We start from the raw sequence: 13009 nt of genomic DNA, 5'->3' as shown, positions 1-13009 counted from the left end.
GCCTGTTTTCCAGGCACTTGCCTATCTCCAGATAGCCATCACATTTGGTTTGTTTTCTTGTTAATACTAAAAATTTGTCTATGTCAAACTATTTGCTAACAAGGAATTACCTTGAAATCTGTTGGTGGACTGGTATTTATGAGGACATCCACTGGGACATTCATCTCTGCTCCATCCCAACTCTCCAAAGTTGTTTTGTTACTCTTGTGTCTAGTATCAGTCAAGAGCTACAGTTCCTTGCATGCTTATATAACAGATAGTTTTGAATTTGTATGTTAATATCTTACATATATTGGAGAAAGGAATCATACAGTGTAGCTTTCATCCCTCAATGGCAGACGGGAGACACAATTTTCTTCCTGTTTTCAAGTAACTAGGATTATCCAGAAGCTTCTTCGCATGGAGCAGGAGACTGCAGAGACTTTCTGAATCTCATGGGTTGAGACCTCAGTAGGTTTGTTTTTCTCAAGTGAAGGATGTATAGCAAAGAGAATTACTTAATGTTGTTTCCTGTATATCGATGAATGTGGCATGGCTGGGAATGTAACCCATCCCTGGAAATGTAACCATTTCAACAAAATATTTTGGAAAGGCTCCCATATTCAGTACAGAAGCTGTGGTTAAAAGCAAAGAGAAAGAAAAAAGACTGTGTCCCAGAATAGAAAATAATATGCACGTTTTCTATACATATAGATGAAATGATTCCATAATTTGCGTATGATATCATATTAAACACCAGTCAGAAGTACATGAATATTGAAGTGCTTTCTACCCTAATCTGACTCTGATATTATAAATATTTTATTCATTTTCTTATCTTCTGTTCCAGATTCCAATAACTGTGAAAAGGAACATTTTGAAATGGATATGAAAAGCAATCAGAATGTCAGGTAACAGAGTCTTTTTTTATACAAAAGCACTGGCCATGACATTTTATGCATGTATTTAGAAAATTTATCATACTTAATGATAATGGGGAACTTAAAAAGAATGCAAGATTCCTTATAGATAGTAATTCTGAAAGTTGTAGAGTATTCTCTTAAACTTGAAAACAATGATTTAAAAGAAGTTCATGTATTTCTGTTATTCTGTGTAATTTTCTAGAATGAATAAATACTTGCAAACTTATCTCACTTAAACAATTAGAAACTGCTTAGCCCCAGTTAAACCTAAAAAATATAATGGAACAGGATTAACATTATCTCCACAATTTTGTAAAATTTTGTTTTCAGCTACTGCTGTGATAATATTTTACAGTAAAATTGATGACGTGTTGCATTCCTGCTTGAAGCCAGCCACACTGAAAAGTATCAAGCTTGACTTAAATTGGAATAATTAATACAAAAATATAGTTTGCTGGGCAAATTTTTAGCACAGAAGTTAGTATTGCATTTACACATAGGATTAATTTAAAGTGATGGCGTTCACATTTCTTAAAGAATCAGCATGTGAAAAAATGTCCAGATTTTTAGCATTTAGCCAGCAAAGTCACAGTTACAATGGAAAAGGAGCACAAACAATAGTGCATGAAAAACATTGAACCTGAGTAGGGAGGACAATTTCGTGGAATATGACTGAATTTAACCACCTGTCATGTTGATTGTAGAGCTAGCAGTAAGGAGCAGAAGATCCCCTATGTACGACTGGAACGTCTGAAAATATGTACATCAGAAGTGGGGGAGCTCCCAGTGTTTAAGCTCCAGCCACAGGACAATGAGCAGAAGGGTGATTTCCTCCTGATAATTGAATGTGGGACCCAATCTTCAAGTATGTCTATACAGGTGAGTAGAATTTCCTTGAGGCTTTACCTGCTTTCTCACCTTTATTCCCACTGGTTTGTACCCACAGTTTCTGGAAGTTATTATACACTAAACAAGCCTATTGATTCATTTCACCCTCAGACACTTCTGTGATAGGTTGAAGTAATAGAGAATGCAGCTTTTAGTTTGTTGTGTAGCTCCCTGACATTTCCATTTCTGAGGTCTGTCTTTGGATAGCTGTAGTGTTTTGATATTGTAGCAAACAACCTGGCTCATCTGTCTAATTACAAATACAGGATAAATAGCTTAAAACTGACCCAAATGTATATTTGAATGATAGGAACCAATTCCAGAAATCAGTGTAATAGGTTTTTAAAAGCTTTGTATTCTGTTGCTTTGTTGGAGTCTTGAGTATAAACTTCTTTCCACAGAAGGAGATGGGAATTTCTAATGGGAACAAAAAAGTAGACCCTTTTTTTTTTTTTTTTTAAGCTGTTTACTGTAAAATTGGCAAATAAGATACCTTGTTTCTGTCATCTGTGACATGAAGTCTGTACAGCTCTCTCACAGTGCTGTTACATTGCGGGATGTGGAGGAAATGACTCAGTCAAGGTGACCTGGCCAGCCAGTGGCAGGCATTGAGATGAGTGTGGGCCTGCTGAACCCCAGTGCCCTGTCCAGTAGAGTCTGCTGCAGAGAAACCATTTTGTCTGCAGATAACCACTGCTGTTATATGCTTATATATGTGAAAATGTTGGTTGTGTGATCCCAGATTTTTCTTCTTTCAAGATAAATAAAGACAGTCCACTTGAAGGACTGAAGTCCAAAGATGAGAACTCAGAGGACAGAAAATTTCACATGTCCCAGGCTGCAGGACAGACAGAATCTCTGTCTGTTGATCAGAAGCTCAGCAATGGCATCTCCATCATGAAAAAAACTCCAGTTACTCAGGAAGTCAGTCCAATTGAAAATGAGGATTTCTGTGCTGTGTGTCTTAATGGAGGAGAACTATTGTGCTGTGATCACTGCCCCAAGGTCTTCCACCTCTCCTGCCATGTTCCAGCCCTGCTCAGCTTTCCAGTGTGAGTATGTATGGCATTTCACTAATGTGTTCAGTTTCTGCTCGTTGCCTTGGGGTAGAATATATCCTCAGGGATGTACGTGTCAACCTTACGCCAGGACAAGGACAGTATCTCTCACTTGCCTTTTTTGTTACTTTTCTTGCAAAGGGCAGAATTGTCTTACACACTAGGACTAGATGAATTATTAACAAGAACTGTTTCCAGCCATGTATGCCCTTTCTGCAGTTAGCTGGCCAGCACAACAAAGGAGGTGACAGACCTGAGCTTTAAAACATTCTTCAAACTTACTGGAGGAAAACAAAATCCTAACTCTCATGTAACAACTGTGGTGTAGATGTCAGCTCTTCTCTGCCAGAACAGTGACTAGCACAAGGGAAGGGCAATCAGTGAGTTCCTATTCAGTTTTCTAGCCAGTTTTACGGGAAATTTAGGATTATTGGAGCTTTTCTGGAGTTGTTTAGGATGTTGGTTTCCCTAAGGCTTACATTCCTTAACAACTTGTCACAGATCAATTGTACATGACAAAGCCAGAATTAGGTACATGTCCATACACCAAACTTTAAAAGTGAGGGTGAATAATGTGCACTACTGGTGGTATATAATTCTGTTACAAATTATTACCAGGTAGGACCAGAGGCTACTCCATTTGTGCCAAGCCCAAATAACTGTCTCAGCTGAGAAAAATACATTGTGAAGTATTTGTTTGGAGATTCTGGTTTGTTCTTTCTGTTCAAAAAGCAGGAATTTCCATCTCTTGGCTTTTCACTTTTTCCTGTAATAACTAAGTCATTATTAAACTTCTAGTTTCAAAAAAATGTGAAAACAAAGTTTTCCTTTTAAAATAAACTTCCTAGGCAAAGTTAAATTCTAATGAAGTAAATTAATTCCCTTAACTAAATTTCTGTATTTGTAGTTATTTAATATACATCCATCTATAGTTACTCAGGCCCTAATGTTGCAGAAGTTACATCACTGCCTTCATGAAATTCTTCAAGAGGTTTCTGAAAATGGATCTACTAGGAAGGATACTCGTACCCATGCAGAATTATGACTGTTTGGTTTTGAAACCTGTGTACTAGCACACATTATGACCATTTCTGATAATGTTGATTTATTAGATAAATATGTTAGTTGGCATATCAATTGAAAGCAAAGATATCAACTATCAAATGGATCTGGTTTTGTCATGTGACCCAACTGTTGGCTATTTTTCCTTTTTTTTTTTTTGTATTAAAAAACCAGCACTTGAATCAATGCAGCTGCACACACTGCTGGTTCATGATTTCAAACACTTAGTATTTTGTTGTCTTTTTTTCCTATGTGACTGAAAGAGTGCAATGGGAAGAATCTGAAATTATTACACTTCTAATTCAATTGAAATCTCTTGAAGAACATGTAGTACAATGGGCTTCAGATTGCCTGATATTGTAATACTAGTTAAGGATTAAACTTTTCAAATACAGTGCTTCCTGAGGTTTGTTATTTGACAAGGTGGCTGACAAAATTTGACTCAAGGTTTTGGTTTTTTGTTTTGCAGGGGAGAATGGGTGTGCACACTTTGCCGTAATCCAGTGAAGCCAGAGGTAGAATATGACTGTGAAAACACACGCTACAGCCACAGCTATAATGCACAATATGGTCTTGATGGCTATGACCAGAAGGTGGGAATAACTATATATTGTACTGTTTAGAAAAGGACAGGGTATAAGCATGAGGCTTTGCCTCTTCATTGGAAAGACAACTGTTTTGACTTGGTTGCTACCCGAATATTTCGGAGAGTAGTAAATACAACAAAAGCATTGTTAGTATTCAGTCATACCATTCTCTTTTGTCTAGACATTGCTATTGCTTTTCAATTTTAAAATTAGTGTCATGTTATAGAAAGATAACACGGGCAGATTTGGGATTCCTTTCTCCTTTGAACGGGGAAGTCACACTCAGCAGCAGAGGAAGCTTCCATACGTTGACTTTGCCTGGCTTTCTGCCACTCAGTCTTTTTCCTTTAAGACTTGGCACCTTCTCAGACATCTAATTAGGCCGGTTGCAATGTCATTTTTGTGATGTAGACACTTGGACTTTCAGTTGGATTGAAATCATCATATGGTCTTCATATATACCATTAATCCCCTTGAAGATGACATTTAGGCCCAGCCTAGATGAAAGCTTATCTCTTTACATCCCCATGACCACTTTTTGCTATGAAATATCCCATGAAAAAAATGCCTTTTCTTAAAGTCCACTTGGTACTCAGAAGCCACGAGTTCCAAATAAAAGTCTTCTATGTATTGGTCACAGCTGGACAGGGAGGCTAAGTCTGCACAGCTGAGTGCAGTGCTGAGCTGGCCCTGCACGAGTGAAGCCTAGAAAAGGCTCTCAGCTAGTCTGGGCTCCATACATAAAGGCAGCGGCAATGCCCCTGGGCAAGGCCTGTGAGCACAGCCACAGCGCTGCCCAAATGCATCGATGCTGCTTCCAGGCCTGAGGCTATTCTGTCCGTAAAGAACTTGACATAACTTCTTGACATCGATGTGATCCCTGTTTCTATGGGATTGGGTACAACTGGCCAGAAATAGCTGGGATCTGGGACTTGATTAGGAAAGTTCTGTTTAGAAAATTGAGTTGATTAGAAATTCCATCGCTTGAGAGCAAACATGGCTTATGTTTTTGTAGTGCATTTTTTTGCATCAGTGAAAAAAAGCAAAGACTACTGTAAGTATTTTACAGGTTAACAATAATTAAACTGAACTGTTTTCACATAGTACTACCAACTGCATAACTTACGTCCATTTGCATGAATGGATATGAGCAGTGGAAACATTTTCCATTGAAACTGTTTCCACACTGTTGCTGATGTTGTTTTAGTCAAGAGCCAAGGAATATATCTGGAGTGCAGAAAGGAAACAGTGATAGTGATGAGTTCCCAAGAGTTTTCAGGAAAGATACATACATACAAACATTTTTACATAACGGGTTTTTTTATAGCATTTCTTGACTATCCTCACTTTCAAAACTATAAAAATGCTGTGAAGCAAAACATCCTCCAAGTTAGAGTGAAGTGTGGCATTTTGCATCACAAATGCACAGACTTCATGAAAACTCCCCTTGTTTTAGTATGATTGATTTACTAATGGCAAGAATGAAACTCACTTGTTTGGAATTAAAATGTATTTCACATTTGGCTTCTACAGAAGTGTGAAAAGCTGGTGCTTTCCTTGTTCTGCAGCAGTATGAGCCTCCCGTTCCATGAACCTGTCAGCCCCCTGGTAAGTACTTCACATGCATGGGTCAGAGGGAATCCAAAGAATACTCCGGCATACCCCATGAGTTTTTCCTTTGTCTTCTTGAAAGATATTTGTTAGCTTTTTTTTCTGAACAGCATTGATTCCTAGGGAAGGGTAGATGTTTCCCTCTTGAAAGTGCTTTGAAGGTGCCAGGTTGGAGGCAGGTGAAAGTGTTCTCAGGCCAGGTTTGAGTGCCGATTTAAGATGCTGGTAGGATACTAAAGGTATGTGAGGGGTTCCAGTGATTAAGAAAGTTGACTTGCTGTGCATACATGGAGAATGTTGCACTGCTAAGAGAAAGGCTTGCTTCAGAAATGACCCTGGACTCCCTCTTTTCTGGTGTTTTGCACAAAGGTGGTCATGTGACTGTGTTCAGGGGAAGATGTAGAGACTTTTGTTTCATCCAGGTACTCAACATTTGCAATATTAACTGGCTATTTTAAGGAAGATGTACACTTACGCTATTGTAATGATAGAACATAATGTGAAAGAAGTTGGAGGAGGAAAATGAGAGAAAAAAAGAGTTTATGTGAAGGAATAGTCCAAATAACAATATAAAAAACATTACACCTAAGAAAGGCTTGCAATTAATTTCTGGAACGCATTACCTAACAGGCAGGTTTTGACCCAGAGAGATTTAAGGAGTGGGATATCCTGGTAGCTGGTGCCCATTGAAAATGACTTGCTGAACTTTAAAAGGAGTGCATAGTAGCATATTTTTAGTCACTCTTGGCATACTTCCCACAGTATCAGCTGCCAGTATCTCAGCGCATTATTTTTATAACTGCTTGGGGGACATGTTAGCTAATTGTCAATGTTACATATATTATTGATCATGGTTAAATGGCAACATTTATATCTGGGGATAAACTTTGGAAAGTGCAAATAGCAGAGCAGTCACTGAAGTGTGCTATTTTTAAGATCAATCTTGCAAGGAACTATGTTTTTAATCTAACCAAAAAGTACCCAGGAAGATGATGTGCAAGTGTAGCACCAAAAGACTAGAGCTTTCTTCCTTGATGCAAGGAATCCTCTGCAGTGTCATTGGAGTCACTGGAGACAAAATGTTTTAATTAGAAAGGTTAAATACCTGAATTTTATTCTTATTGCAGGCTCGGCATTATTATCAGATCATCAAAAGGCCAATGGATTTGTCAATCATACGAAACAAGCTGCTAAAAAAGGACAAGTCCCACTATTCTGCACCTGAGGAACTTGTGACTGACGTGCGTCTCATGTTTTGGAACTGTGCAAAGTTCAATTATGTAGGTTTCTAATATGCCTGGGTGGGCAGGTAAAAACCAGAGGGTTGCTTTTTCAAGCTGTCACAGTGGTGTAACTATTGATTCCATTGACATCAGATATAGGATTGGGATAAATGGAAGTATCAATCAGTTTTACATTTTGGAAATTCTATTTTTTTAAATGACAGAAATGGAGATATATATGAGTCTGAGAACTTGAGACACATACGGATCTAAGATTAAAGAGGGGTGTCTTATGGACAACTTTTTGTAATGATGCTGAATTTTCTGTGAGAAGCCAGTCACAGCCAGTAAAATAGCTAGGGAAAATTCAGGTGCATAGAAATTCCTAAGCAGTGATGACTGCTATTCTTTCTAGTTCACTGCACATCTCAGGTGCAGAAATGTGTTCCTTAATAGCAGCATCTGGTTTTTACTTACATTGTAAATGCAGAGGGACTAAACGGGCTGTAGAAGGTGTGCAGGAGACTAATGGAGATGTAGCAGACAGAACCAAGGTGAGACATTAGGGTAGGTTAGTTATTTGGTTTTGATCCTTGATTTCTGTGTGCAGTAACACTGAAGGGTTATTTGTTCTCTTACAGCCCGATTCAGAGGTTGCTGAGGCTGGGCGATGCCTAAATGCATTCTTTGAGGGCAAACTGAAGGAGATATATCCAGATAGGCATTTTCCTTCAATGCAACAAGAAGACTCTGATTCTGAAGAAGTAGAGAGTCAGAATAGCAAAATGCTGACCCAAGATTTTCAGTGGCCGTCATATGGACAGGAGTGCATTCAGCCTAAAAGGAGACGGCGCCATGCAGTAAGATTGCAAAAGCAAAAGCATTTGGTTGCTAAGTGGCCACCCTGCTAATTCTGTTTACAGCTACTGATGGAAAGTTTTGACAGGGCTGTGTGGGAAAACTGTCAAGCTTCCATCACGGATATGTGATCAGTTCTACAATTTTTTATCAAGAACCTCTGAGTGGAATAAAGTCAGTTGTGTATAAATGTGAGCATGAACAAATGAAGTCTCTCAGGCCACACAGTTATCTTCACAGCAGAAAACTCTGTCAAGATTTTTAAACAGACTAAGCCCTCTAGCTATTCACTGTTTGTTTCCTTTATACACAGGAAAGTGAAAAAACTAAAAGAATGATGTTTCAAGCAGCTAATAGCCTTCCTCAGGTATGACCTCCTCAAGATACGACATTTGCTATGAGGAATCCAGCAGCATAACTGACAGAGTTAAGGTGTGTGGGATGAAAGCAAAGCACTCGGGCTGTTTATTTAAACTCTCCTAATCTGCTGACCATATGCCTTATTTCTAGATCTTGTGGATAGATAACAGATATGAAGTATTTGAATCTGTCAATATTCAATCTGTTAAATCATGTATATGTTTTGCAGGGTTTACACTGAAGTACTAATGTTTTGGTGATAGGTAATAATGATTAATAATAGAAGTAACATGAAAATAATATGTAATACTGCAGTACCATTTAATAATCTGTTCAACATGACATCTCTGTTTTATAGGGCACAGGTAACCATATAATAATCTTGCAACCTCAATGTGAATGTTGGCCATACTTCGTGATAAATACAATGTGGAATCATAAAAGCTGTAATCGTATTGTTTTATTCAATGATTTTTCTGGGAGTTTGACTGCTCGAGGCCTATGAGATACAGTCTAATGTGATTATCTGATTAGCTGTTTCTTTTGAAGCAGAGCCTTTTCATTAAATCACAAAAGAACAGGTGCTAATAGTGCTAATACTAGGGCTCTGTGTGAACTGTTTCTGAGTGCATACTGGATGCTCTGTTTACAAGGAATGATTCTTCTGGTATCTAATTCATGCTCAGAAGAGCAGTGTGGGATTTCTTGGGTCTCAAAGGTAGCATTTTTATACAACCCAAGCCAGCTGTTTTTCTTTAAAGCAGATATTGGAGTTCAGTAAATTAACTATGAAGCAAATTACATGGTTGTAGAAGTGCCTATAAAATAACATCATATATTCTTGATTTTGTCTGCATATTTTTTGTAGTTGTGATTACCAACAGTGCTAGAAGGTGATGAAAATGTGTATATAGAGAAGCTCAAACAGAATGAAAGGATGTCTAAGGGTTTTTTTTGAGTTTGGTGGGGGTTTTTTGCTAAATTCTATAGTGTGTTGGCAGAACACCACCAAGGGCTGGAAGAGCAATTGTAGAGTTCACTTGAACAAAGAGTAGCATGTAATTGTAAAGCCTGAAGGGTGGGAAAGGTAACAAGATTTGACACCTGGTCAGAGAGTTATGGTTTGCAAGCTGCTTCCCACCCCTTTGAGAAGCAGCTGAGCCATATCTTTGCATGGCCAATGATTTCTTTGTGTGTGTGAGGGGCATCTTCCTCCTTAGATCTCTGCCCAGCAGTGTGAAGCTGGGCTGTGGTCTGGTTCTGGGAGAAGGGTTGTTGCAGATCTCAAACACAGTTCATTTTAATTTGGTTCCTGTAAATAAAGATGATATTTTCAGCATAGTTTATATGGGCTATTTGGTCTGGTAACCATGTATGGTATTTTAGATAACACTTTAAAGTAAAAGTTTATATACAAAATAATAAGATGTGAATGTTATATTCTACTATCTATGTGACTTACTGTTTTCCATTAACTTGGTAGGGAGCTAATGTTTTCTTTGAAGAAATGAAAATCTGGATGTTATAAACTGACTGGAAAACTGTGAGATGAAGGGACAGCCTTTACATTTTCTATATGTGAATTCCTATGTGTGTGCTTTCTGTCAGACTCCTGTTTTCAAAACAGTAAGTGTCTTGGCACAGGGAAGTGAGTGCAGGTTTGTAACTGAATTAATCACCCTTATCTGTGCTACAGGTATCATCTTTTCTCAGTTGGTAAATAATTCCTCCACCAAAGACCTACCTTTTACCATTAATAGCACAAAAATTATATGCTGTATAGCCTTCATCTAGGGACAACTGAGGGAGAACTGGGAGAGGCTATTGACAGCTTTCTCTTTTCCTGGAAAAGCACAGTCAACAAGAGCCTGCTTTTATTTCTTGAAGGCTGTAAGTTTGTTAACTGTACCATTAGTTTTGGAGAACACCTGTTTTAGTAAAATTTATCCAGCTGAAGCTGAATATAAAAAATATTATACCTTTATTAAAAATAGAAGCATACCACTTCGTCATCATATAGAAGATACCCTTTGCATGTGTGCTGGCAGGACTCTGAGCTGAGCACTCTTAAGGCTAACTTTGGTTTTTTGATTACTTCAGTAAGAGATAGTAACAGTTAAAAAAAATACTTGTAAACGTCATGTCATGTTGGTGAACAGAACAAACCTGAACTCATATGTACGACTTCCCATACTTTCAAACATAAATCTGTGGGTCAGGAACTTCACAATACATTGCATGTCATAAGAACAACGTTCTCCATCTCTGATGTTGCCTTAAAGTTGCTGGCTTATGCTGTTCCCGCTGCTGGACACCATACTACCAGGGCCCGTAAATTCTTGGGGCGTTTACTCTGTTGAAGTCCAATTGCACACTGGTAACGGCACTGACAGGTATGGAAGGAAGGGTCTCTATTCCAAAATCTAACAGCCCATGTGGTCCAAAAGAGAAGCAATAGGTTACGTAGTTACTTTTTCTTCTATCACACAGCCTGTTTCACAATCCAGAATGTGTAGGAAAGGAAGCAAGAAGGAATCCCTGAAGTTTTCCACTGGAAATAAGTGTAGCAGGAATGAATGCCAGGAACACTGTGGAAACCTCCGCGAATGCGCTAGGCTCATGCAAATGCAACCAAGGGTACAATTTTTCCTTTTGTTTTTGGTAATGGGTTACGTGTAGAATGGAAAATGTGCTGAAATAGTTGGAAAAGAGATTAATTACACTTGAGTAATAGGTCTTTTGAAGAAGAAATGACAGCTACAAATTTGACTTTCATTCCCCTACAGAAATTTCAAAGACATACTTTTTCCAGTATCATTACAGAAGAATGGCATTAGAGTTTATACAAACAGGTGTTTAACAATTCAGATTATTGAATGACTGCATGTTTATATGTGTAATGTGCTTTGCTGAACAATAAAATACGTGAAATTATTTTTGGACATCAATCTGAAATTTTTGCTCTAAGTACATCTGTTTTTAATATGTGGATTATATAATATCATTTAACACTTATTAGCGAAGTTGTCGATAACTACTGATAGCAAAGCAGAATGGTTACAAAAGCAGCTATGCTAACACAAGAAATCATCTTTCTGTTTGTGCTGGAGTTTTCAATACCGGGTAGACCTTTTGCCTTATTATTTTTCAGTTAATGTAAATTAGTGAGAATTAACGTGCCATGAACAAGTAACAAAAAATATTTGTAGTTTAAATGTGTGTATACATTAAAGTGCCAAGGAACATACCACTTATACTAATGAGTTTAAAAACCTATTGTAGTGCCTTTAATCAGAAGGCACCAGAGAAGATACTCTAAAATTGAAAATGCTAGAAATTGAAGAATTATGGAAAAAATTACAAAAAAATAGAACAGAAATGCTCTATTGGCAAAAAGTCAAGCAGACACTGCAAGTGTTTTTCTATCATTATTAGTTCCTCTCAGTTTGGTTTATGGGACTATAAAACTATCAGCAGCAGCATCCTGACCTGGAAGCCTACTGGCTTGAGGGGTAAGGAATCCTTCTTTCAGGGTTCCAGCTGTGCTGCTCTTCAGACATAATTAAGAGAGAATTTGTAGATAGAGGTAACTTTTTTTACTGTATAAAAAGGAAAATGTAGGAAAAGTTCTGGGCATGCAATTCCTTCAGGTGTGAAATACAGGCAATAGGCTTCAAAGCTAAGTACCAGCTGAGTTTCTCTGGCTTATCAATGTGATAATCTGAGGGAGAATAAAGATAGGCAGTCATTGTGGGCTAGGGACAATGCACATCTTTTGAAGCTGTCATGGTAGTTCAGGAGCAAGAAGTAATAGGTGGAATGTTTGTTTTTTGAGAAATGTTACCCCACTGTCCATTCCTATTTTTAATGTGTATGAAAGTTCATGTTATTGTCTAGTTATGTGCGTTTTCGTGAGAGCATTTAGTCTACCAAGCAGACTTTTATAGGAGTTTATATTGGGAAATTTAACAGTAGGAACATGGTATTTAGATGGCTTCATTGTAAAAAGTGTTCACTGTGGTGGGAATTCTTACTGTGGAGATGAGAAATTGCAGCATTTAAATCTGTTGTGAAATATCTAGCTCCACTTGCTCCATTTTCATTCCAAGTGTCTGAAAAGAGGTTCTTGAAAGATACTTTTCAGAGAACTTCTTCCTACATAGGATGTAATTTGAAATGGATTCCCTATAAATTCTCTCTCTCAGTATATTTTCGCTGTAGAAAAGTCCTTTTTAGGTTAAGGAGATAAGACATGCATGTGTTTTTCCCAGAGCAAATAGGGTAGTGTCTGAAGGTCAGGGAGTATTTTACTGCTTTTGGAGAGTGTTAGAGATGGTTACCAGTTTTATGGCAGTAGCGACACTGATTTACGGTTGTGCTGTGGATGTTAGTTTGTAAGTTGCTATTCTTGACCTTGATTGTAGTGCCTAGGACAATTATGTCAGTACAGAAGTGTTCCA

At 37.9% G+C, this 13009-nt stretch overlaps 1 protein-coding gene across 7 annotated transcripts in view; it reads left to right on the top strand.

Moving 5' to 3' along the window:
• Positions 1-11491, top strand: part of TRIM66 (tripartite motif containing 66) — a 51794-nt gene extending 40303 nt beyond the window's left edge. For 6 of the 7 annotated variants that reach the window (XM_055814336.1, XM_055814339.1, XM_055814338.1 and 3 more), the window contains 7 exons: positions 830-890; positions 1607-1781; positions 2550-2842; positions 4380-4503; positions 6031-6105; positions 7236-7388; positions 7973-11491. In XM_055814336.1, the coding sequence (XP_055670311.1) occupies positions 830-890; positions 1607-1781; positions 2550-2842; positions 4380-4503; positions 6031-6105; positions 7236-7388; positions 7973-8242 (1151 nt within the window). In that variant the 3' untranslated portion in view covers positions 8243-11491. The remainder of the gene's footprint in view (positions 1-829; positions 891-1606; positions 1782-2549; positions 2843-4379; positions 4504-6030; positions 6106-7235; positions 7389-7972) is intronic. The other variant, XM_055814337.1, reaches the window with a different exon arrangement.
• Positions 11492-13009: the final 1518 nt, after the last annotated feature.

Source organism: Falco peregrinus, chromosome 9, assembly GCF_023634155.1.
Source record: "Falco peregrinus isolate bFalPer1 chromosome 9, bFalPer1.pri, whole genome shotgun sequence".
Classification (NCBI taxonomy): domain Eukaryota; kingdom Metazoa; phylum Chordata; class Aves; order Falconiformes; family Falconidae; genus Falco; species Falco peregrinus.
Note: the sequence above shows the minus strand (reverse complement) of the source record. Positions and strands in the feature narration are given on the sequence as shown.